This window comes from Streptopelia decaocto, assembly GCF_964273445.1.
Source record: "Streptopelia decaocto genome assembly, chromosome: 12".
Lineage (NCBI taxonomy): Eukaryota > Metazoa > Chordata > Aves > Columbiformes > Columbidae > Streptopelia > Streptopelia decaocto.
In genome coordinates this window covers 17,405,109-17,431,644 of record NC_138667.1, presented here as the reverse complement: position 1 = coordinate 17,431,644, position 26,536 = coordinate 17,405,109, and the positions used below count along the sequence as shown (strand labels likewise).

The 26,536-nt window shown below is 52.2% G+C and overlaps 2 protein-coding genes across 2 annotated transcripts; both read right to left on the bottom strand.

Annotated features, from left to right (window-relative positions):
* Window positions 1-1,618: 1,618 nt before the first annotated feature.
* LOC309445298 (protocadherin alpha-6-like) lies at window positions 1,619-4,324 on the bottom strand (the record flags this gene model as incomplete). Its single annotated transcript, XM_082063928.1, has 2 exons — window positions 1,619-1,651; window positions 1,844-4,324. 2 exons carry the CDS (start codon window positions 4,322-4,324, stop codon window positions 1,619-1,621), a joined length of 2,514 nt encoding a protein of 837 aa, XP_081920054.1.
* Window positions 4,325-21,911: 17,587 nt separating this feature from the next.
* LOC309445053 (protocadherin-10-like) lies at window positions 21,912-26,254 on the bottom strand (the record flags this gene model as incomplete). The annotated part of the gene is made up of 4 exons (XM_082063497.1): window positions 21,912-22,231; window positions 22,459-22,547; window positions 22,644-22,702; window positions 23,768-26,254. The coding sequence occupies 4 exons, from the start codon at window positions 26,252-26,254 to the stop codon at window positions 21,972-21,974; spliced, it is 2,895 nt and encodes a 964-aa protein (XP_081919623.1). The 3' UTR covers window positions 21,912-21,971.
* Between the last annotated feature and the right edge of the window lie 282 nt (window positions 26,255-26,536).

The following is a 26,536-nucleotide window of genomic DNA, read 5'->3' as shown; positions in this document are numbered from 1 at the left end:
GAACAGCTTTAAGCTGCTTGGATGCTTTGTGCCTTTTCAGCATTTTCATATAGGAATCAAGTTCTTAAAGCTTATGTGACTAGAGCTGTGACAGCTCAGATCCCAGTCCACACAGATCTTATTCTGTGATGAAACCAAACCAATTGCTGAAGTGCAAGTGATTTCACAATTTCATCTAGATGAGAGAATTCGTACTATAGAAAACCAGATCTGAGCTGTCCAGGATTTGTCCTGTACATGCACATGTCAGAAGGAGCCATGTGTGACAACAGGACACATGATCTCTACCAATGCTGACTGTATTAGTGCACAAGTAAGGGAAGTCAAACACACAAAGGCTCCTCATATAGCCTTAAAAATCCTGCCTGAGGCAACATCAGCTGCTGTGGAAACTGCTCTAGATGCCCACTGCTACACAAGGACAGCAGATCAAAGCATTACCTTCCCACAATGCCTTTCCTGAAACAGCAGTGAAAATGTTCCTCAGACAGTATTCAGCAGTTTGCATCTCACCAAGTCCTTGCCAACATGTTGCCTACACCAGGCAGGCAGCAGCACAAGGGACTGTCTCTGGTGTAGGAAATTCCTAACCTCAAATAGATTGTGGGCATTTCAATACCATGTAACTGTCTCAAGATCCAGAAGGCCTCATACTTCACTCTCTTGGGATCCTGAGAAGCTTTTCAAATGGTGTGGCCATTGATACAAATATTGAACAAACGCCAAAACAGGCCAATGTACTTCACGCTACTTCCCTGGTCAGGAACACAAATCCACAACTTAGGGGACAGGGTGAGCAGAAGACAAAAATTCCCTTTTTCTAACACTTACCATGGGCCACACTCTTCTACCTGAACACTTCATGTTAATAAGAAGAGTAACAGCCTAGTTGGAAAAAACACCACAGAACAAAGCTTCTTCCCTACTTCCTTCATGACTTTGCTGAGAGAACCAAAATGGAGATTTTTTTTCTCTTTACACCTCTAATAGCAATGAGCTTTGAATTCATGATGTGAGAGAACAACTCAAATGCTGATGAGAACATCAATGCAGCAACTGATATCTACTGTGTAGGGTGAATTTGATTGGGTTGCTTTTTTTTTGCTGAAATGAGAAACTCCCGGGCTTTGTAAGAGTATGGCTGCTGATACAAATATTCAAATGGCATCAAAAAAAGCCACTGCCCGTCACACCATCCGTCCAGCCAGGAACACAAAGCTCACAAAATGGGCAGGGAAGAGGGAAGGAAAAACGAAGAAGAAAGAAAAAGCAAATGCCACTTTCTAACATCTACCTTGGGTTTCGTTCCTCTGCCTCAGCACTTTATCCTTCTAACTACTGTAACAATAGTGGCTAACGGAAAATAAGAAAAGTCTCTCTTGTCTGCCTAGTCAGCAAGAGTGATAAAGCTGTAAATAGTGCCTGAAGGACTGTCACCACGACAGCCTGCGTGACTTGCACTCTGTCAACAGCTCCGGTGCAGATGCTACACACCAGCAAGCAAAGAGCCCCTCGAAAGCTCATAGCTTGGAACCTCTAATCGCAATCCGCAGTAATCTTTTTTCGACGACAGAACGTTGCGGACTGTAACTGCTGCTGGATGCGGCAACACCTTTCTTTAGTTCTCCTCCACAGCAAGAGCCAAGAGGTCCTGGCAAGGACGCCAAGAATGAAGCAAAGGTCCCGTTTACATTCTTAAGCACCCGCCAAGCGCCAACGGATACCAGGGGCTCAGCCCGACTCCCACCAATGCCCAGGGACCGGGAGAGATAATACATAGGTGGGGACAGCGGGGAAGAGGTGTCGGGGAAGGGGCAAGAGTTGAAAAGAGAGAGACACTGACCGTGTCCAGGAGAGCGGGCGGCTCCGGCTGCGTCTCCTTCGCCGCGGGGCCGGGCGGCGGCGGGAAGTTGGGGCTGAAAACCATCAGGTCGCTCTTGCCCGCGCCGTCCGCCACGCACAGGCTCCGGCTCTGGCGCTGCGAGTACGACCAGCTCCCCACTTCGCTGGCGCACACCAGCGTCGCCGGCCCGGGCCCCGCCAGCACGCCCGCCCGCGGCGCCCAGCGCGACGCCCCGTACAGCACCACCGCCAGCAGGAACAGGCTCGACACCGCGCAGATGGCCACCACCAGCCACACGTTCGTCGTCGCCGCCGCTCCTGGAGCGGCCGCACCGCCCTCCGCTGGACGCAGCCCCGCCCCTGATGACAACGACGAGCCCGCGGCCGCCAGCGCCGCCTCGGCGCCCTCCACCAGCGACACGCTGAGCGTGGCCGTGGCCGAGCGCGCCGGCTCCCCGTGGTCCCGCACCACGATCACCAGCCTGTGCCGCGGGCCGTCCGCCTCGTCCAGCGCCCGCGCCGTGCTCACCTCGCCGCTGTACAGCCCCACGCGGAACGGGCCCTTCCCCCGCGGCTCCCACAGCTCGTAGCGCAGCCACGCGTTGTAGCCCGAGTCCGCGTCCACCGCGCGGATCTTCGCCACCACCTGCCCCGCCGGCGCCCCCCACGCCGCCCACGCCCACAGCGCCCCCGAGACCGAGTCCGGCCCCGACGCCTCCTCGCCCGACACCCCGGGACCTGGCCCGCCGCTTCCAGACGGCAGCAGCACCGGCGCGTTGTCGTTCTCGTCCACCACGAACAGCTGCACCGTGGCGTTGCCGCACAGCGGCGGCTCCCCCGCGTCCACCGCCCGCACCTCGAACTGCAGCACCTGCACCTCCTCGTAGTCCAACGGCTGCAGCGCCCACACACGCCCGCTCTCCGCGTCCACCGACACGTAGCTCGACGCCGGACGCCACCCCCCGCCCGCCGACGCGCCCCCGCCCACGCCGCCCTCCCACACCGAGTACCGCACGCGCCCGTTGGCCGCCTCGTCCGGGTCCCGCGCCCACACACGCGCCAGCTCCGCACCCGCCGCGTTGTTCTCCCGCGCCAGCACCGTGTACACGGCCTGCGCGAACGCCGGCGCGTTGTCGTTCACGTCCGACACCGGCACCCGCAGCCCGCGACGCCCGCGCAGCGACGGCGACCCGCCGTCCTCCGCCCGCACCTCCACCTCGTACTCCGACACCCGCTCCCGGTCCAGCGCCTCCCGCAGCACCAGCGAGTACGACCCCGCGAACGTCGACACCAGCCCGAACGGCGCCGCCGGCCACACCGCGCAGCGCACACGACCGTTCGCCCCCGAGTCCCGGTCCGACACGCTCAGCAGCGCCACCACCGTCCCCACCGACGCGTCCTCCGGCACCGGCACCGACAGCGACGTCACCCACACTTCGGGCGCGTTGTCGTTCACGTCCAGCACCTCCACCAACACCTTGCAGTGTCCCGACAGTGGTGGATTTCCCTGATCTGTCGCATCCACTTGAAGCCGATAGAGACCAACATCCTCAAAGTCCAGTTCACCCCTAAGACGGATCTCCCCGCTCTTTCTGTCCATCCCGAAAACATCTCTTCCATCCTGAGGGAACAATTGCTGGAGAGAATACGATATATTCTTGTTCGTTCCCTCATCCAAATCCGTGGCATTTAGTCTGATCACTAAAATACCGCGCTCTGTATTTTCCAGCAGCTGCACTTTATACACTGACTGGTTGAACTGCGGCGCGTTGTCGTTCGCATCCAGCACCGAAATCACCAGCTCCATCGTGCCCGTCAGAGACGGCCGGCCCCCGTCACTTGCCGTCAGCACCAACCGGTGCGCAGGCAGCGTCTCGCGGTCCAGCGGTTTCCTGAGCACCAGAAATATGGACTCGCTGTCCTCCTCCGTTTTCTGCAAATCCAGGGAGAAGTGTTCAGTGGGGCTGAGTGTGTAAGAGAGCTGCGCGTTGGCACCGACATCTGCGTCGGACGCGCCCTCCAGAGGGAACCGAGACCCTGGCAGCGACGATTCCGCGATGCTGAGGTTTTTCCGGGCGGCGGGGAAGAGCGGGGCGTTGTCGTTGATGTCGGTGACCTCCAGCTCCACGTGGAACACGCGCAGCGGCCGCTCCACCAGCACCTCCAGGCGCAGGGCGCACGGCGCGCTCTTCCCGCACAGCTCCTCCCGGTCCAGCCGCGAGCTCACCACCAGCGCCCCGCTCGCCCCGCTCACCTCCACGCTCGCCCGCCGGCCCTGCGACACCAGCCGCAGCCGCCGCGCCTCCGCCTCGCCCGCCTCCAGGCCCAGGTCCTGCGCCAGACGCCCCACCACCGTCCCGGCCTTGGCTTCCTCCGGCACCGAGTACCGCACCTGCCCGCCGACCAGCGCCCAGGCCGCCTGCAGCACCAGCACCCGCACCACTGGCTCCCAGCGCTGCCGCGCTGGTCCACAAACGCCCATCGCAGTCACCGATTCCTTTTTCTCCCCACCGCGTTGTTATGTATCGTTCTATCGAAACGATTTTAGCTGTCCACTGTTCAGCAATCCTTTCTCAGTGGCTTCACATCCTCTGCTGCTCGTTTTCTCATCTGCGTTCTTTTTTTCTGCGCCCCGGAAGGTCTTTTCCCGCCCTCCCCCTTCTTTTATCACACGTTTTTTAGGTCAGAGCGACATCATGTGGCAGTCTGTACGAACTGCCTGTCACGGTTCTCTCTCTAAATATATCACCGTGCTTTACTTCATCTTTGCCGTTTTCCATTCCGTGCACTTCAAGTCTTTCTTACTTTGTTGCCTGATACTTGTGCCAAACATTTTCGTTGCATTGATTTAGGAGACGTTCATATCATTGTCCCCAGCTTCTTCGTAGAGTACCCTTCTGCCATTTTTTTCTGAAACAATACTTTTCTCTAATTACAAGTGATTTTGAGGCCTGAATTTTGTTATTCGGTTAAAGCAAGTAGAAAAATCCCATTGAAATTTTAATTCTTCTCCGATTTGGTTTATTTCCTTTTGGACTGGTGTTTGTTGCCCCCTCTACTCATAGATTTCTAGCACCTGTCATCAGTTCAAGTGGCCGAAAGCTAATCAGTAAAACTTGTTCTCTTAGTGATATGGTCTTGCCATAAATTAATCGAAAAATATGTTCAATATAATGGGACAGGTGACAAGATGACCTTGATCGGAGTTCCTGTATTAGAAACCCTGCGGTTTAATTGAAGTGTCTCCTAAAATATGTCTGTTTCACACGCAGTTATATACACTTCTTAAAATAAATAAATAAATAAAAATCTGGACGTGTTTTGTAACCAAGTGTTCCCCTGCCCCTATTCCCAGCATCCCTGAGAAAACAGCGGGATCAAACGGTTCGGCAATAACTCCTTCACAGGAGATACTCCCCGCTACCCATTAGCTTTTCCGACAGCCCAAGCGATTACGCTGCTCAGTGGAAAGCGGATGCAGAAGGAGAACAGAGTCTGAGACGCAGGTTACTTCACATTTCCCTCTACTCGGAGCCGAGGCGGACACGGGAGGGTTGAGCTGAAAGGAGCCGCAGCCAACACGCGTGGTGGCTCCCGTCCGTTGGGAGGAAACAGAAAAGCAGTGTCTTGGACGAGATCCTTCCTTTAAATGAAACACTGCTCAGATTTTCTGCTCTCTGTGCTCTTCATTCCTGCCCGCCTTCTGCCGGAGGCTCGCCTGTGTCTTAAGGCACCGCCATAAATGTTACCACGCCGGATGCGTGGCTGTGGAAGGATTTACGACCACTATTTGAAGCTTTAGGGCAAAAATCCACCTCCTGCCCACACAGATCTCGTCCGCCCCCGCTCGCATTCACCACCAACCTGTCCCGGTCCCGCCCCGAGCAGCCCGGTTGCAACACCCCGACCACCGCACTTCCCGCAGCCGGACTGAGGATGAGAGCAGCTTCTGCCGGTACCTCCGCAACTCACGTACACAGACAGTTCAAAACATCATTGAACACGATTGTGTCTACTGACCTTTTTGTATTCCTGCGTGACTGGTCTCCGCAGCGCCGCCGGTTCATACAGAAATCTGCCACTGAAGGTAGTCAGGTTTTTCCTGGACAGCAATGATGTCTTGATTCCAAATTCGTCCCTAATGCCATTAATGTATGGCCTATGCCATCAAAATGCAAAGACGAGCTCTTCTTCCTACTGCGACTTTGTAACTTACCTGCATTTCCTCACCCCGACCAGGTTTTTCTTCCCGACAGGGTTTTCTTCACGATTAAGGCATTCAGACATCGCTTTTCAGATCACATATCCTTGTGGAAGTTTAGCCTCTGAAGACTGGTCTTTTCCCTCCAGCGCTGAACCCCCGGCAGACACGCTGCTGGGGACTCTGACTTATCAATCCCATTAGCGCGTGCCTGTCGCATTCATAACGCCCACACAGGTTTTGTCCTTCTCTCCAATTGTTTAGGTCTACATACTGTTTTCCTGCATTCTCGCTGTCATTACCATAAGACCACAGGTAAACAGACAGATACAACTCTATCCTATCAAGCAGAACAGCACTTGTTAACTTTTCCAGGTGCAAGGGACAGAATTGATCTTTTTTGGTAACAGATGACCGACGAAGATGATTCTACAGGGCAAGATTTTTGCCAAGTTAATGTGGAGACACATTCCCGATCTCTGAGTTTACTGGAGTTTTCTGACAGTTTGTTTTAATTTGTGTGGCAAAATGAAATAAAGATTTGGGTAGAGATAACTGTCTTGACTCGTGGATCAGAAGAGATGCTGGGACAGATCTTCTGTCAACAATTCATCATGCTCTCTCCAGGTGACTCCAGGACAAGAGGTGTTCAAGCAGGATAGGTTGTGGGGTTTTGTGTGGTTTTGTGGTGGTTTTTGTTTGTTTGTTTGGTTGGTTGGTTGGTTGCTATTTTTGTTTGTTTGTTCCCCTACTTATCTGCTTGTTAAGTTAAACGACTTACCTGGAATAAGTAGCTCTTCTCTGGAGAAATATTTCATGCCACTTTCATAGAAACAAAATATAATGCCTATGTCAGCAAAAAGAGCACCATTGTATTTTCAAGTATCTTAGAGCCGTTTTATGGTCTAAGTTAAGCTAGCTGTAAAATGTACTAGGATGTTTTAAATCAGTGGTACAGCTGTTAATGAGATGACAGCCACTGCCGTCAAGATACGGCGTCCCTTTGTGGTCTGAACACTTGGCTGCATCGATTCCCTATTCACCAAGCAGCAGCTGGAATAAATGGTTCCACAATGCCAGAGATTTGAGCTTTGCTAGGGATAAAAGTGTTTCTTTATGCAAAGAACCAGATAAAGTATCCATGATACCCACGTTGGAAGAGTTGTTTCTTGCTTAATTAAATCCAGACTATATGAGATTCTCACATGCTGCTGAAATCCAGCTACTGCCCGAGTAGCGGTAGGGTATAGGGTGCCATTGCACTACTACCACAGATGTACAGCTAATTTGCCTTTTATACCTCCCATATCTATAATGAGAAGTCACAAAGGTCATAAGAAATAGCTGAGATGATCCTGCAAAAAGCACCCGAGCTAGTCAGTCTCAGAGTATGCCCTATGCCTCTAAGCAACAACTCGTGAGGAGCGGTGATCCACATCAACTACGAATCTGTATGGAAAAATATCAGTAAAAGCTACTCACCTTTACAGCCCGACAGCCCAGCAAATGCCCGGGCGTTCTTCTGAGTCTCCTTCATTCGACAGGAAGGGGTGAAAGCCTAGTTAAACTGTTGAAAAAAAACCCCACAAATTTCGACATTCCGCGTTAATTTCACCCACTGGAGCTACGGAGCAAATGCTGAATTATTAGAAAATCAAGTACGGCCCAATGGCCAACACCAGCCGAAAGGTTCATGTCCTGTCGTTCTTTAGACAGTGGAGAGACAGAAAGACTTTTCCAGGGATATTTGGAAAGCTCTAGTTCGACCCCTGCTGAACTCAAAGCATTACTTCAGTTACACTTTGAGACAATAAATGGAGAATCGGCAAGAGGGAAAAAGGCGGCAGCTCCCACAGAATGGCTGCCGTGACACAGGACACTTCCAGCTTCACCATCCCTGAGATGGGAAGTGCCGCACCGCAGCTCCAGATCAGCCGGCTCAGGGCAACTGTCCCCGTCCACGGAGATCCGGAAAGAAGAGCCCGTCCCCTCCTGAAGGGCAGGCGAGCCCCAAGCTCACATCGTCGGATTTATCTTCCTGCGAAGAGGGTCCTTCACGCCTCTTTAACGCAGTTTAGTGGTTAGAGCACGGCACAGAGAAGCCGAAAGCTGTTTTCAAAGCCTGAGATCAAAAGCTTTTAAAACAGCCTCTCCCACCACTCAAGAGTTCCCTAATTCACCGAGAAAGGGACCGCCCGTATGGGGTCCCCCCGCTCCTTCAGCTGGGCGTTCCGCCCTCGGCAATCCCGGCGGAGGGGCCGGGGGTGACCTGGTCGCTCAGCGGCTGGAGCACACACCGCCGCGGAGTTCAGTCCTCGCTTCTGCACATCACCTTCCCCAACCACCGAATGTAACCGGGGCAGGCTCGGCGAGCAAGGAACAGTCACCGAAGCCGTCCCTTCCCACCTCTGCTTTCAGGACGCTGACATAGCTGGAGCCCCCACCCCCGGCGTTTCTTGGGAAGCTGCCACCGACACCCATCGCTGGGCACCAGCTGCCACTGCCGCTTGGCCTGACACGCGGACGGTGACAGGACCTGTCGCGGGGTCAGGCAGGAGCCTTCCAGCAGCCGCCCAGCTCTCCCCGACAAGCCCAGCGCCTGCCCTGCGAGCCCGGTTCCCTCAGCACGGAGCCGCCCAGCTCCCGGCTCGGCTTCCCCGCCGCCATCCGTGGGAAGCGAAGAGCGCTCCCGGCCGGAAAGTGCAGTAAAAAACAAACAAACAAATAAGCAAAAAAACCCAAACAAAACCCCAGCCACTTCCAACGCGCCCCCAAGCCAGCGCGTCCGTCCTCGGAAGGGCACGGAGCCGCCTCTCGGTCCGAACGGGATCCCGCATCGCCCCGCACCGCTCCCGTTAGTCTCTGCCGAGCAGCCTGCGCCCGGCCGCCCCTTCCTCCCCTCTGCGGAAGTTCCCGGCAGCCTCTGCTCCCGCCGTTGCGTTCCTGCGGGCGACAGCGAAGCAGCGAGTGCGCCGCGGCCACCGGCGCTTCGGCGACAGCTCCGGGTTCCCCCCCGGGGGCCGGCGGTAGCTGCTGACGTCCCGAGCGGGTCTGGGCTCTCACTGATCCCCCTTGAAGGGGCGGGCTTGCCCGCGCTCAGCCGCCGGTGGGGCAGGGCTGTACAGACCCAGCAGCCCCGCTGGAGCAGCGGCTGCACTTGTTCTCTTTCTGCCTCCCTGTCCCGTCACTGGAGGTTTAATCCTCAACTGGCCTTTATTTAGGCTGGAGTTCCTCCGAGTGGGGTTTTCTCACGTGTTAAGTGTTTTCTCACGTGTTAAGTGTTTTCTCACGTGTTAAGTGTTTTAGGCGCACGGTGCCCTCTAGCTTCTTTAAGGGAAGGCGTGTTTGCTGACACAGACCCCACCCGATCGCTGTCAGGTGGAGATATCCTCCATTATTAAACATTTTAGCTATTCACCCCGCGATGAGAGCGCCCCCAGCCTCCCCCAGTTAATATCCCTGTCATCTGCGCGTTCGCAGCACCCCACACGTCCCCGTTTTCCCGGGGGATGGCAGGCACCCAGAGCGGGCGGTGGGATGGAGCTCGGCCGCTCCGGCTGCCCGTTCGGCTGCCCGCGCTGGAAGGAGCTGAGCTGGGAATCCTCGCCAGCTGCTCCGAGAAAACACAGTAGGCACCTTTAGAGATAGAGGATAAAACGTGGAGAATAATATTTATGGGCGGCAATTAGCACTGACCGAGAGGAAAGGCGGGTGAGATCTGCTTCCTCGCTCGGGTGTGGGGACACAAGGCAGCCCCCGGCAGCGGGGCTCGCCCTGGCACAGGACCCTTTGATTTGCGGAAAGGATCTCGAAAGAGAGGGTGAGTTCCCCGAGAGCTGGTGGAGCCTGCGAGGCTGTCTCTCTCTCTGGAGACATTCAAAACCCGCCTGGACACATTCCTTCCTGTGCAACCTCATCTAGGTGTTCCTGCTCTGGCAGGGGGATTGGACTAAATGATCACTCGAGGTCACTTCCAATCCCTGACAGTCTGTGATTCTGTGAAGAGATGCTCATGCTTGATCTGACTCCTAGTTCTCTGTGAATCCGTGCGGGATCCTGTCCCGGGGGTGGGGAAGCCCCCTTGTTGTCCCACCCTCGAAAGGCTGTGCAGAGACCAGGCCTCCCGGAGCCCTGCTGGCCGATCCCATTGCCTTTTATTTGTTAAGTTTATTCCCCAGACACCATTAGAGCTACCAGTCGGGAGCAGATGGCTCCCCTTCGTCCCGAGGTTCATCCCGGACAGATTGCATACAATTTATTAATAACCCAACAGATGCTCGGGCACTTTCCAGCTCAGATTATATTTCCTGATTGCTCAAATCCCAGTGTGGGGGAGCTGCTCATTTATCTCCCACTGCTCATCTTTGTACTTTAGCAGCATCAACGTGACAAGGAGGGAAGGGGTGAAATTCATGTCCCTCCTCCCGATCCTGCGTATAAGTGTCCGGGAACTGAACGGGGTCTGATACCAGTTTGGGTTTGTCCCTCCCAGCGCCTGTGTCTCGGGAAGAACCACCGCTGCGTGCTGCCGGCACCGCCCGCTCCCGACGGGCACAGCACGGACCAGCCGTCGGGTCGCTCCGGTGCTGCTCGACGCGGCGGGGCTGGAAGCCCAGGAACTCGTTAGCCGCCCGCTTCATGGCTGCCTGGCAGGGAGCGACATGTCGTGACTCCTAGTAAACAGCAGGAGTCGGGATTTATGCCTGTTACTTCCCAGGGTTATGCTAATTGAGTCACGGAGAACCAGGTTTCCCCTCCCCGAGCTGCTCTCCGAACCGTGGGGATCCCAGTATCGAGGCTGAAATGAAAGCAACCCCATTAAAAAAGCGATACTGCCCACGGCACGAACTCCCCCAGCCTTGGGCAGTGCGGGCGGCGAGGCAGGCAGAGCTGAGGGCCGGCGAGCCCATCTCCCTCCCGGACGCAGGGTCCTAAGAGGGGAGGGGGATGTACGGGCAGAAACTGCTTATGCTCTGCGATACCCCTCCCAGAACTAGGTAAGATGCTCCGTGCTCCAGAAAAAGCCATCACAGACCTTTCAGCAACACTACGTTCAATTTTAATGTATAAAATGGGCTTTTCTTTGCTCTGTAGGGAGAAGCACAAAAGCAGCAGGTTGTTTATACTACTGAATAAAATAAATGCAGGTCTCTGAGGGATCTTATGCAAACCACTTACCTTGAAACACAACCCCGTGGGAAAGCGAGCTATGAAGAGATGTGTGGTTAATGTTTCACATCTTCAGAGCAGCATCCAAGTGGCTGGCTCAGCACCAGTTATCATTAGGTATCACGGAAGGTAGGGGCTGTGGTTATAATTTGGAATGTAGAAGCCAGAAGTAAGGTATAAACAGCAGGACATTTGGGGTTGAGGTTTAGTGGAGCGTGATGTAGGAGTTAACCCTAAAGGCTTAAATTAAGTCTTGAAGCTGAAGTCTAATTGTTAAAATGAGAGTTTGGAGGCAAAATGCATTTATGACCAGGATGCATGCCATAGTGTAGTTTTAAAATAAAACTAGGAAGCATGGTAATCTTTTCTGCTCCATGGCAGCTGGGTTCAGTGAAAGGCACTTTCTGTGAATGCAGGTGAGAGAAACTCCCAGGAATAACAGCAGAAGAATATTGAAGTCTGTTACATTTTTCATAGCTCCTGACATTTGCAATATAATTCCACTTCCTTGCCTTCACCATGCTCCCCATGCCCAACAGATTTAGTGCAGGGGTGAGTTTTCTTCATTTCAGCCTCTGTAATTACAGTGAGAGAATAATGCAGTTGCATGAAAAGTAATTCTTTCTTCCTGGCTCTACAGCAATAGGGAAGAACTTCATGAAATGATGCCAGCCAGGCTTGCTGTGGAAAGGAGAATCAGGGTGGAAAAGCTGGGGATGTTGTGTTAAGATGACCAGTGAACACGATGTGAAGGGGGGTTGTGGGCTACCAGAGACTGAGCTTTTTGCAGTTTCAAGTGGAACCCATGTAATACCTTAGACCCTACTTAGGTAGCAGTTTTCTTTCCTATCCAGAGGTTCCCTGAATACCACAGATTCCCTGAAATGTCCCCCAGAACAGGAATGGAGGGAAATTGCAACACTGGTACAGGGTTCCCGATCAGATAGAGGGTATTTTACCAATTTTTTTATGTTCTGCCCATCTTTCCTCCTTCTTTCTGTAACAACAACTACAAATATTATTCCATGGCAGAAATTCTCACAGGCTGTTAAATTAGACAAATCTCCCACCATAAGTTCTTTCTTTCACTGTTCTGCACACCAGCTGTGTGGGTCCTGACAGCCGCCTCCTTTCTTCTTTCACAGACTTCCCGAATACACACATCCTCAAAGAGTTTCCTAGGCCAGGCCACAGAACAAGGCAGAGAACGAGCAAAACCAGCAACAAAAATGTGTTCTGGTTTGATAAATGTTTTCCCATCTCTCACTGCATTGTACTCCTGATAAACTGCCAGTACAATGAGTAAATATTTTTAAATAGCATACACATTTTAAAGGAACATACAATTATGTGATCTGTTGATATTTTGCTATGTTTTCAGTCCCAACTTCCTCATCGCTGAACTCGAAAAAGGAGAAATATGAGGCATATCCAAAGTAACAAGGGTTGCAAAGTAGAATCTTGTGAAATAAAAAGACAAAAAAAAGGTAGAAGGATTCACTTCCCACATTTCTGCATTTCTCTTCTCTTTTTTTTCCCCTCACAATTTCCTTGAGAGTGAAAGGATCAGCCATACTCTTTATCACGTGGAGGATGGACATCCCAATAAAGATAAAATGGAAGTGTGCTGTGATGATCAGCCAGCATGTATCTTCTACAAAAGAGAACTCATTGGGGAACTTCAGCTCTCCCCAGAGCAAGAGCATATGGAAATGTTAGGGAAGAAAGAGATGGGGAATCAGGACTCAGGGGATTCCCATTCAAAGCAGGAAAAAATGCATCAGATTCTGTGTCTGTCAGTACAGATTTCTAAACAGGTACCAGCAGTGGTGAGGGTGCAGGGTCAGGCCCTGGGGATTGTCCTGATCCAGTTTGACAGTAAGGCACAGGGCTCCTATCACACAAGTTTTCTCTAAGGTACAAATCTGGTACAAATCTCTGCCCACATTGCAGGCAGAAAGGGTTTGAATTATCATCAGTGATTCCAGAGGCTTGGGCAGTTTGGAAAACTGCAGGGACCAGCTGGTCCTCTTCCACCTCTCCTAGGTCACACCACAGTTTTGGCTAAAACCTCTTCTCAATGCCTTATATCCCCAAACTTCCATTCTTTAAGCTTAGTTGAATTATTCTGGGCATTGTCATGGAAAAGCACAAGCAGTACCAAAATTACAGGATTGCGTGATGGTTGAGGTGTGAGACCAAAAAGCTGGGGCAGACAGCAGAGCCCGGCTGGTGTGCAACTGGTAGCAAGGCATGGTTAGAGCAGGGTATGTCCAGGCTTTGTGAGGCTCAGAGTCACAGACTCACAGAATGGTTGGAGTTGAAAGGTCCTCTGGAGATCACCCAGTCCAACCCACCTGCTCACGCAGGGTCACAGAGCAGATCACACAGGTGGGTCCAGGCGGCTTTGAATGTCTCAGAGAAGGAGACTCCACACCCGCTCTGGGCAGCCTGGGCCAGGCTCTGGCACCTCCCAGCAAACAAGTTTCTCCTCATATTCAGATGGAACCTCCCGTGTTTCCGTCTGTGCCCATTGCCCCTCACCCTGTCACTGGGCACCACTAACAGAGTCTGGTCCATCTTCTTGACACCCACCCCCAAGATATTTATAAGCATAACTAAGATCTCCTCTTAGCCTTCTCTTGGAGAGCTTGACTCCAAAAAAGGGAAACAAACCAGTTTTCTTGACAGCTATGCAGAATATTATGTTGGGCAATAATGTGTAAGCAAATGTGATACAAATATGGAAATGTCATAATTGTATCTTTTCTTGCTGTGGCAATAGCAACATCTATCTATTTTGGGTTAAGGAAAAGGCTGTGATCACAGAATCACAGAATGGTTGTGTTTGGAAGAGATCTCTGGACAACATCTAGACCGCTCCCCTCTGCTCAAAGTGGGTCGCCCAGGACTGAGTCTAATCAGTCATTTTACTCTGTGTGTTGGTTTCCTCGGTTTCAGCTTTCAGCATTTGGACGCAGAAAAAGTGGATTTGTTTGAAGAGTTTTGCTTGGTTTGTTTTGTTAGAGATATGTCCGCATCATTCTTGTTTTGGAGGTCTTTCTGTGTACATGAGCTTAAAAATGTTCTCTGTCTTTGTCAAGCCTGCTGTTCTCTACTAATCTTTAACAGCCAGCTGTATGTGTGCCAAAAGATTTTACTGAACAAAACCCATAAAGCAGCAAGCAATCCAGTTAAGCCAATGAATGACAGCCCCGCAACCCCAACCTAGAAAACACTGCAAGCTGCGTCTAGATTGATACTTGATTTGCCACCAAAATAAATAAAAAAATCAAGCCTAAAGCACCATGACGTTCATCAGGAAAACAAAAGCTGGGGCAGAACAGCAGCTTCCTCTCTAGGAACTGGAGAAAAATAAAAATAACTCTCAGTCTCAGCCTTTGTAACAATTCCAGATAACAAGGTCCACTATATTTTGTGACCTGCAGGATACCAGGGGCCGCAGATTTCCATCAGCCACCCTGGTGAGACTTGCCACATGGGCACCTGTCCCTGGTCACTAATCTTCTTTTGCCTTCTTCAACATTTCGATCTCTTTTGGGCCGAAGCACACCCAGGCCCGTCCCCCATGGAAACACATTTATGAGAAGATCTGCTGTCTCTGGTTCCTGCCCAAGGCCCTGGTTTGGCCAAAGGGCTCAGTAGAAAGCTGTAGCTGGAGGGGTTCTTCGGCTCCTTTCTCTCTTCCCAAGGACATCGGGCAATGATTTTTTGCTAATACAAACTCCTTGTCAGGCTTAACCCACTGCCTTGTTCACCACTTCTTGACTTTTCCACTGAACCCCAGAAAGAAACCAGGCACTCAATCCTAATGAAAAGCTCGGCATGTAAGGAGGGAATTTATATTTCACTTCTTGCCTTTGCTATTGGCTTTACAAGTGATTGCTCATCAGAAACCAATTACCCCAGAAAGGCTTGGGTTTGGGTCCCTACTGATGTTAGCAGGATGAATAGCCTCATTTACAATCTCTCAACTGGAAAACAAAAAGTAATGATAATAAAAAAAAAAGGTCTTTTCTAATTCTCTCTGCCCCTGTTGTAATTCACAAGAAAATTAAACTAATAACTCTCTCTGTGAGCATGTTATGCAGATGCCAGGAGTCAGGGATAAATGGATGAAACTATCCCAGGCAAAGGCTCTGGGGAAGGCACCTCTGAGCAGACAACTGTTCTGCCTTGCAAGATTCAAAGCTTCTCCAGCAGTGCAATCTATGCAGAGAAAAGGCTGTTTCATTTTTCTTCCTTCTTTTTGTACCCTCTATTTTCACTTGAATTGCACCTGAAGGCAGTAAAAAACTTCTGTGATTTTTCGCTAGGTTCATTTCCCACTCCATCCCCTGTTCCCACTCCATCTCCACAGAGGTCATTTGCAAAGAAAATTCTCCATGCCAACAGAATCAATCTTCCCACAAGTGGCTCCCGGAGTGGTCTTCCCTCCTCATCCCTTCAGCAAACAGACAGTGCTTTACTAGACAGAAGGGCTTGGGGGAAGACATCGTGTTCCCAGCTTTGTGCTGTGATTTGTCCCTGCAGTTCAGATCCAAGTTTTTAATTTTGTATCTTTTAAAGAAGATAAAACATGAAAACAAAGTCTGTAACTGCATCTGCTGGTCTTCAAGATGGGAGGAACAAAGATTATCTTCTAACTCCTTCCTTGCAAGACTGGAAGTGTCTTGCTGGTCCGACATGATACCCCACGTAGAACCACCCTGGTTTTCAGACACCACAACACTGCACACGAGACAGCTCAGTAGACACGAACACAAGATCTCCTTACATACTGGGGCAACCATCAGACTATTTTGCAGAGGGAAACTAAGAGGAAGAAAAGATGGTCTAGGGAAGCACACTGACTATAACATTGCATTTCCCCAGGAAAGAAAAAATAAGCTTTACTTTTAGGACCTGATTTCAGGATTACATTCCCGAAGTTTGGTGTTCTAGGGGAGACTCAAAGCAAACAGTAATTCTGTTCCTCTGGTGTCTGATAAAATGCCACTGACAGACAGGTGCTGAGTATGTGAGGCTTTATCTCCACTTCTGGTATATTATATTTAAAGAAGATCAAGGAGGAGACTGGGGACAAATGGGATCCTGCAGGTAGGATTCAGCCCCAGCTCAAATTCCTTACATTTGGATACCTGACCTGGTATGTTCTATCTGTACTCGGGGGAGCTTTGGAGATTTAATCAGTATAGATGGAAAAACTGCAGAGCAAGAGCTGTGATAAACTTGGTGAAAAAGAGTTGCAACTCTTTGACAGAAAAATTAAACCCAGAGCCCTCAGCCCTCAGCCTAGGCTATAGGAAAATAACATTCTATTAGTTAAAACACCAAGAAGTATGGACATGGACTTGAGAGGAGACTCATGAAACAAGCCAGGCTTCCCTGTGATCCTGGAGTCTAAACTAACCTCTGAATTTCAGATAGACTTGGGCTGAAAAAATCCCTGTGTAGAGATCTGCACTATTGTTTGCACCACGATGGCCTCCAGTGCTTTTTAGGGAAAGATTTGGATATAGAAATTCAGTGACTCATTGCAATAGAACTAAATAAATTCAGACAGCTCATCTTTTCTCTGGGTTCACTTAGCGATTTAACCCCAATTTTTCTATTTCACATGCAGCCTGTTATCACAGAGTCTCTGCCTCTTTGCCTATCAGAAATCCTACTAATGCTCATAATGATTTGTTTGACTGATAGTTGTTTTTTCTGCTTCTCTTTCCTTTGTATGATTTATTTTCTGTGCAGGCAAAATGCATGATAAGACATTTCTGGAGCTATTTAATAATACTTTCTGTTGTAAATATTATTGAAATGAGTGGATTTGATGTGAAGACTTTAGTGACCCTTCTGGGAATCTTTGCGCTCTCTCAATTTCTTCTGCTGCATTTTTTCACCTGTTGTTGCAGATATTTCCAGCAATGAATTAAAATAAATATCTCATCACAAATGCCTGCAGATCCTCTGGATGTATTTCTGATGGCTGACTGCACAAATGTTTTATTTTTCGATCCGTTTAACATGAACTTGTTTGCCCTGCATTCTTGGCATTGGAGAAACACTTTGAATTCTGAATGCTGAAATAAAAATCTCTGCTATTTTTTAAAACATGCAAAAGTGTATCATTTATTCAAATGTAAGATTTGTAAATCATTGAATTTCATGGGAGATGAATCATTAGTCAAAGTGCAGACTGCACTAGAGATCATATTTAATTTATTTTCAAAGCCTTCATTTGTGCTTTTTTGGTCCAGTGTGTCATAAGTTATTCAATACACAAAGGTGTCTACTTACGTCTCCCAATAATTTAGCTGATTAAGTCATATTATCACTAACAAGAAGCATTAATTCCACTTGAGTGAATGCTACAAACAGAGTCAGTGACATTTCCGCCACTTAGATTGAAAGCACATTATAGGCAAACTGGGGAGGCAAAAGCCTCGCTTAGCCCAGGCCTTTTTCTTCATCTGATCTCTGCGGAGGAGTCGGCAGCTGATGTTTTCAGAGCAGTACAAAAGACAAAAGGTGCAAAGGGACAGAGAGGATCAGCATGTGACAGTCATGCAGACCATCTTCCAGTGTGGCAGAGGCAAAAGTATTATGACAAAAGCTAAAGGAAATTTATTCCTGCAAAACATCTGAGGTCAAAAAGGAAACAGGAGGAGGGGATCCAGCCAAGAACAACAGGCTTTTCTGTAGGGTGCGTCCAGGGGGATGTTTAAGACGCTGAGGCAATTTGAAAAGAAATCAGGATGGACCTTGACCCTGTCCCAGCTCTATTAAGGTGCGTTCATTCCACCATCATCTTCAAGTGAGAAGAGAAGAAAATAAAGTCCTAGCAACTCTGAAGACTCTAATTAGCCACTGGGTGCCACAGACTTCGGGCTGAATCCAGAACCCTGCAAAGTCAATATGCAGATTCTCACTGGTCCCCATGGACTGTAGCTCTGTCTGGCTGATCCAGATCCCTCTGGGGAGCCAAGACCACCTGTGTTCATGGCTGTATCCAGCCCAGCCTGGCTGCTTGCAGGCTGCCATGTCCCCGCTGAAGGTTCCTGTGTTTCTCCAGCCATTGCTTGACTCCACACACAGCAGACCTGAGCAGAGCTGAGCACCAGCCCCTGCGGGTCCTTTCTCTCTGCCCTCTTTTCTCTCTACCTCTGGATTCATTTTGTTTCTCTGATATATGCTTTCAAGTCATTACAGAGATATAAGTAATGTTTCCATCCAAAGAGTCTATTCAGCAATAGCGAGAGCACAAAAAACCTTCCCTATTTGCACTGGTGCCCAGAAGCGCTGTGTGCCTGCCTAGCATGGCCTGCGGCATTTTGCAGCCAACTGCACCACATGGCAGCTTTCCTGCTGTTGTAGAAGCAAATCTCAAGCTGGCTGGCAGGTCCCTGAAAGCCAGATTTGCCTCTGGATCTCTGAACGTATGAGAGGGGCATATAGAGAGCGTTCTGCCGAGTATGTCTCCAAAGTGGCTCTCATGCCCAGTGCATTACCAGAATACAGAAACCAGCTAATGCTCATGAACTGTGCAGGAGCGTAAGCACAGGAAGCGTTGTAAAAATAACCAGCTGTAGGGCAAAGACCTTGAATTTTTAATGGCACTTTGTCCCCGTGGGAGATCTTCAAAGGAGAACTCATCTATTAGAGGGACTATTCCGACCAGGCATGCTCTTTGAAGGAGGGACAGTAGTGTGGTTGAGTGGGTTTGAGTAAGTGTCATCTCACCTAAAACAAGCCCCTTTTTATTGTCCTTTTAATTGACACATTGATTGAGAAGAGAGATTGAAACTGAGCTCCTGCCAGTGAAGGACTTCCTTCAAACTAAGCAAAAGGATCCTCAGGGCACATGGGATGCTGGGGCCTGGGCTGGGTGCTGTGTTCACCCCCAAATCCCTTTTGGATGAAGCCTGACCTGAACATGCAGATCTGGGGATCAGCAGGAGGCGCAAGGGGGATGTATGTATTTGTCTCATCTCCTGGGCTGAGCATAGCCAGGAGTAATGGAGAGGAGAGGGAGGCAATTTACTGAGGGTTGGTCGAGCCTTAATTGTAGGGGTTTTAAAATGCCAACCGAGTACACTGGAGAGTGACAGACTCAGAGGTGGCAATAGCTGGCCACTTGCTTGCTCAACCCCATGAATTTCCAAAGGCAGGGATGTCAATTATTAATTTCAAATGCCCATGGTTTGGGGTTCAATTTTGAGACCTCTCTTTGGGAAGCAACACCTGGGAATCTGAAACAAAGCATCAGCTCCACACGTTCATTTAGATCCTGGATACTGTGAAGTACGTGCGCTGGGTACTTTGCTGTGTGAGCTAACACAAAACTAATGGCTTGGTCTTGCTGCAGGGGGCTGGGGCTGAGCCCCTCTGGGCTCACTGGTGGGGGCTGCAGTCCTCTCCTAATGCCTGGCCAGCATCACCTGAAAATAGCAGGGAAGATATTGGCAGAGCTAACCCAGGAGAGGGAGATGCTTGCTGCCCCCACGGGGAGTCAGGTACATTTGATGCTTTTATTACTTCTTGAAGCTGATATTAATTTTATCATATCACTTTACATAATTCACTTCTTGTTTTGAAGCAGTGAAACAGGCTAATGCTGTACAAGGGTCTCGGGCACTCACTGTTTGGGGTTCTTTTTTTACCCTTAACACTCTGCAGAGACCACTGAAGAATGCACTCTCAGGATAAAATCCTTCATCCTACCATCTAATTGGGACACGGAATATTTCATCTACTGACAGCTAGGCGGGTGTGAGCTGGGACTGAAGTCACCAGAAGCATCCAGGTCCCTTTCATGTCCAAAGCACAGTCCTCCTGGGTCCCTGAGTCCCCTGGGCCCCTTTGATTGTTCCCTGCCCCTCGCTTCCGCTGGAAAGCCTGTTACCCACTTGTAGACAAGGACTTTTCTGGGTTAATCCCAAAAGCCGCATTGCAGCCTCCCCAGGCCAGTCACTGAGTAATCAGGGGGTAAAAGAAGGACAACCACAGCGTGATCATCTCAGGACTTCATCCAAAGCTGAACTGCTTCCCACATCGAGACTCATCCCACCAGTAGATACAGGTTGGTCTCTGGCACACATCCAGGTTATTTCTGCTACTCCCGAGTCAAGCTCTTGGGTGGTGAACGTCTAGGGGAAAGCTTAAATGACTCACAGAAAGCAATGCACAGTAACAACAACAATCCATTACTGCCAGATCCAGTCCTCCTCCCCAGCAGCTCAAAGCCCTTTGTGCCCACACCCCGGTGTAAATGTGTGCGGAGTCTCTGCCTGAGCTGTAGCGTGAAGCAAGGAGCTGTGTGACATCTCCAGCACACGAGGCCTCCTGGCCATGACCCCAAAGTGCTCCTGAGTCCAGGGTTGGGGGAAGGCAATCTTGAGTCCCCAGCATCCAGGCGAATTGAACAAAATGAGCTCTCCTGGACTGCTCCAGCAACTAAGGAGGCCGGAAGGACACGGGTGTCTGTTGGAGCTGAGAGCCCTGTACGGAGAGACAAGCAGTGATTCCTGCTGTCGTGTGGAGCTCAGGGACAGCCAGGAGCCAGGGTGAGCTATTAAAATACAATTTATTGGTACAAATCAGACACTGTGAAACAAACTTGGTTTAGAGAGAGCTGTCATGTTCTGCACAGATGGATTGGAAATGAGCTGTCCCGTGACAGGAGTGATTGGCAATACTGGCAGCCAGACTGGGTGGACAGGTGTAGGGTGAGCAGGGCGGGGGGAGACTGTTTTGGGGCTGGAGTTCTGCCCTTGAGAGCTCCTGCCAGTCAGGTAAAAGTCCTCCAAGAGAAGCAGAGTGCAGTGGGAGATGTCTGTCCTCTGCTGGTGGGACCCTGGTGCAGGGGTTCCCACAGGCAGTCAGGACTTGGCAAAAACAGAAATCAGGAGAGGACAAGGTGGGAGGGAAGAGCACTATCACCTGTGTTGGGGTTCTCCTGATGGCTGGAAACTATTTCAGGTGATGTTGGCTTGGGCTAGAGAATTACCCAGCAGGGCCTCGCCTTGTGCATCTCAGTTGCTTGAGCTATTGGCACTTCTGACCATTCAGTCTGTTTGCTCCAGCTCAGGCTGCTCCCAGAGCAAAGCTGGGCTGTGTCCTGGACCTTTGGTCTCCAGTTCTGCTTGTGTCAGGTCAGAGTCTGAAGAGAAGAACCCATAATGGCTGGGTTTTTCACTTATGTCCCAGAGAAGCCAGAACACAAATGGCTGCTCTGAATATGCAACACATCCTGCTGGGTTTCAGGGACAGAGCAACGGTCACTGCCCCAGTATGTAAGGTCAGGTTGACTGAACTGGGCTTGGTCTGTGTACATTTTCCGTGCCTATGGGACAGAAATACAGGCATGCAGCTCAGTACATTCACACAGCTAGACGACAAAAAAGTGACAATGTTTACAGAGACGGACAGTCCCTAAGAGGACATGAGAATGGGTAAACTCAAGGCAGATTTGCTTAAATCTGGTTACATGGACCCCCAACAGCACCTGATGCCAACACAGGTTTGCAGGATGAGATGGGAGAAATGCCCTGCCCCACCTCCTCCTGCCCACCCCTATCGCTTCTAGTTCTCTTGCCCCTTCAATCCTTTCCCCATGCCCTGGTGAGCCACTATCTCAGCAGCCTCGCAAAATCCGGAGTGGTCCATACATGGGGCAGCTGAAACCATGCAAGTGATTCCCAGGGCCTTGGGCAGAACCACTCAGGTCCAGCACTGGTCACTATTTCAGGTCGTTGTTGATAACCACACTGTCATGCATGTCACAGTAAGTTGTCATCTTCTTCCTCTTGCCAAAGGTGGAGAAGCTGTTCTTGTTCTCCCGGCCCACAAAGAGGGGCCCGTCTTTGCTGGAAAGCAGCGTGGGGGTGCCGGGGATGTAGACGTTGTGCTGATAATCGAGAGCTGGGATGTGCCCTGGGTACAAGGAGCTGTACTGGGGTGTCCAGATGCTGTTGGTGCCTGCTGAAGCCTTCTGGAACTCTAGAGGAAAGATGAGCGTGAGACCAGCTCAGAGGAGGTCACATCCATAGCTCAGTGGGATAGTGACATCCATGTGTCACCATCCTTCCCTCTGGATCCTTCCCTTCTGTCACCATCCCTTCCATGCCACAAATCCCCACCACTTCTGGAAGCATGGATGTGTCCAACCACCGCATCTCTACCAAGTGACAGCCACGTCTTCCCAGCCCCAGTGCCCCAATACAAACCAGAGACAGGGGTCACCAGTGTGCACAGCCTCTCGTGCTCCTTCTGGAGGGCTCTGTGGATTTCCCCCACATCCTCCAGGCTCTGGGAGCTAAAGAGAGGAAACCAATTCAAAGCTGCATTGGAGCTAACCTCCACATCCCCCTTCCACCCGCTCCCTCTGGTCCCACAGTGCCGGATTTGGTACCTCTTCAGGGCAGGTCGCTTTGAGCTGGGGGGCAGCCAGTCCATGTTGGGCTGCTTGATCTGCAAAACAGAGGGAAGGGCAATGGTTATTGGGACTCTCTGGTAATCAATCAGCCCTGGGACCCTCTGTTAATCAGCTCAGCTATGCCAGCAACAGTTTCAGTAGCCAGGAATGCAGAACTCTATCTCTTCCTTTGTGAAGAAGCAAGCAGCACATTCCCATTTTAGGGAAACTGAGGCAGTGCTGAACCAGCCTGTTCCCTTCTGGACTTGCCTTTTTTGGAGGTGCTGTGGTAACTTAGACCAAGTCTCAGGCACCAAAGGGTGAGACGTGTGGAAATTGGCTGCATACCCAATGTCCTGGGGGGGGGTTGCAAACAACTAGGGGAAAATCCCATTAACATATTAGGGAAGCGAGTCCAGTGGTGCAAGGAGACGTGCGGGGAGAGCCTCTTGGCAGCGAGTCCTGGGCTCTCCTTGGAAGGGCTATTTTATTAAAAGTCAAGTGTAAGTGGATTAGACGCCTCATCACTCTCCATCCTTGTAATCGTGTTTCGGAAAGAGTCTTTCATCGGGAAAATTAGACATTCCTCATTTCAACACCTAACAAATGTTGACATCAAAATCCCACCCCGGAGACCCCACTCCCTCCCTGCCAGCACAGCCCGGTGCGGTACAGTAGCCAGGCCTGGGTGCCAGGACTGGGGACATGAGAGGTGCCGGTGGGGCCGGGATCAGCCCCGCTGCAGCAGCAGGACACTGCAGAGACAGCAGCAACTCTCAGGTTGTCTCAGTGGTAATTGCTCACCCACATGAAGGAGATGCCACCCCCACCATCCCACTGCTCTGGGGCACCAGAGCATCTCCATCCCCTCTAATGGGTGCAAAAGGCATCAGGAAAGGATTTTGTCTCGCCTCAGACAAGCCTGATGCTCCCCTAATAATTAGACCCACTGGGAAGCTCTGTGGAGGGTTTCCCGCTGCCTGACGGCTCCTAATTCCTACACTGATCAAAAGCGATGGTTATGGGAAAAGTTGTGCCTGGATGCTCTCAGGGTAGAGGCTGAGGGAGGGGTTTGGGTAGACCCGTGGAACACCAATGAGCACCACTGGACATAGCATTACCTGCTTGGAGACCTGGAGGGGCTGGCCTGGTTGGGACCACTTCCCTGGGTCCTTCTCATTGTTCCGGGGTGGGCTGCAGGGTTTGAGGAACATGAAGTCGCTTTGGGCAGATTCAGGACCCAAGCAGACTTTGTAGCAGTAGCCTGGGGGGCCACCCCCGGGCACGTCGAGGCGGGTGGCAGCCGTGGTCCCTGCGGGGGGCTGCGCTGTCAGGTTGGACGTCTTCAGGCCATCAGGGGAGGGTCTGGACCCGGGGCAGCAGTGGCAGCAGGGCAGTGAGCAGCCATCATTTTGGAGGGACTGCCGCTCTCCACGGCACCGAATGGCCGTGAGGATGAGGATGGCAAGGAGGAAGGTGAAAGAGATGGAGCCCAAGGAGACAAGAAGGTAAAGGGTGAGTGGGGAGGATGAGGCGGCCTCTGGAGGGAAGCTGAACTCACTGAAGTCAGAGAGAGTCTGAGGCATGGTCTCCACCACCGAAAGCAGGAGGGACACAGTGGCTGAGAGCGCCGGCTGCCCCCCGTCCCGCACCTGCACCACCAACCGCTGCCGCGTTGCATCCTGCTCCAGGAAGGAGCGAAGGGTGCGCAGCTCGCCTGTGTCTGGTGCCACGCTGAAGAGGGTGAAGTCAGTGGCCTGGAGAAGCTGGTAGGAGAGGCGGGAGTTCAGCCCCGCGTCCGCATCCACCGCTGACACCGTGCCCACGAGGTAGCCAGGCCCAGCAGATCGTGGCACCAGTTCAGTGGCCACGGAGCCATTGCGCGGCAAGGGGGAAACAATAACTGGAGCGTTGTCGTTCTGGTCCAGCACGAAGATGTGGACGGTGACATTGGCGCTGAGTGGGGGGAAACCCGCATCCTGTGCTTGCACCTGGATCTGGAAGCTGCGGATCTGTTCATAATCGAGGGAGCGCAGGGCATACATGTGCCCACTGTCTGAGTTGATAGACACGTAGGTGCCCACAGGCATGCCATGGATGTGCCCATCGGCAATGGAGTAGGACAGGTAGGCATTCTGTTGGCAGTCGGGGTCCAATGCACTGACAGAGCAGATAGAGGCACCTGGCGCATTGTTCTCCATCACGTAGACACTGTAGGAGGGCTGGAGGAAGCGTGGGGCATTGTCGTTCACGTCGGACACCGGAACGGTGAGGGTACTGTGGGTCAGCAGGGCAGGGGAGCCCATGTCCCGTGCTGTGATGCTTACATTGTACTCAGGCACAACCTCCCGGTCCAGCGCCTGCGTGGTGACCAGCGTGTAGTAGTTGCGGAAGGAAGAGCGGAGCTCAAAGGGCACGTCGGGGCCAACCTCGCAGCTCACGCGCCCATTGTCCCCAGAGTCCCGGTCCAGAACGCTGATGACAGCAATGACAGTGCCTGGTGGGGCATCCTCCAGCACGGGTGTGGACACAGAGGTGAGGGTCACCTCTGGCGCGTTGTCGTTCACATCAAGGAGGTGCACGAGCACCCTGCAGTGCACAGCCACAGCCGAGGGTCCACGGTCCTTGGCTTGCACATAGAGCTCGTGGATGCTTGCTCGTTCATAATCCAGACGGCCCTTCAGCAGCACCTGCCCACTGCGGGGCTCTATGTGGAAGAGCTCCCGGACGCGTGGCGGTGCGTGCCCACTGAAGGAGTACTCGATCTCCCCGTTGGGGCCCTCATCCGGGTCAGTGGCATTGAGCTGGATGACCAGGGTGCCGGCGGGGGCATCCTCAGGAAGGCTCACACCGTATGAGGGCTGGTCGAAGGCAGGCACGTTATCATTCGCATCCAGCACCGTGACAAGGATGTGAGCTGTGCCTGAGCGCTCGGGAACGCCGCCGTCGAGAGCGGTGAGCAGCAGCCGGTGCACGCGTTGCTGCTCGCGGTCAAGAGCTTGCTCCAGCACCAGCTCTGCAAACTTGCTGGCGTCGCTGCGTGTCTGCACCTCGAGCGAAAAGAACCCGTTGGGGCTGAGCCGGTAGGTGCGCACTGAGTTGGTGCCCACGTCGGGATCCTGGGCACTCTCCAGTGGGAAGCGGGCACCGAGCACGGCGGACTCGGCCACCTCCAGCACATACTCTTGCCAGGGGAAGGTGGGTGCGTGATCATTGATGTCCAGCACCTCCACCTCGACGCGGTAGAGTTCCAGCGGGCTCTCGATGAGGAGCTGCAGGTGGAGCAGGCAGGTCCCCCCGGCCTCGCACACCTCCTCCCGGTCAATGCGCTCGTTCACAAAGAGGATCCCGTTCTCCAGGTTCACCTCCAGGTGCTGCCTGGCCCCGGCCCTGGACACGATACGGAACCGCCGCGCCGACAAGCTGGACACGTCCAGCCCCAGGTCCTCGCCCAGGTTGGCCACGAAGGCTCCGTGCTCCAGCTCCTCCGGCACCGCGTAGCGCAGCTGCCCGCCCGCCGGGCGCGGTGCCGGGGTCCCGGCCAGCAGGAGGAAGAGGAGGGAGCGGAGGAAGAGCTGCCCCCGCCTGGAGCCTGCCCCGACCCCCATGGCCCCGCAGACCCCCCGGGGACGTGGGGACCCACCCGCGCCGCCGCGTCCCCCCTCGCCTGTGCGCGTCCTTGCACTTCCAACGAGTTTCGGGCTGGCGGGGGCGGTGGGGGAGGGCCCTGCCCGGAGCTGGGGGCCGAGCCCCGGCCAGAGGCGACCGCTTAACCCTTTCCCTGCTGGCCCCGGGGAGGGGATGCGATCCGGGCCCCGGGGTCACACCAGGATCGATCTCCGACCCGGACGCACCTGGGGAGGGGCCTTGCCCTGGGCAGGTCCCGTTGA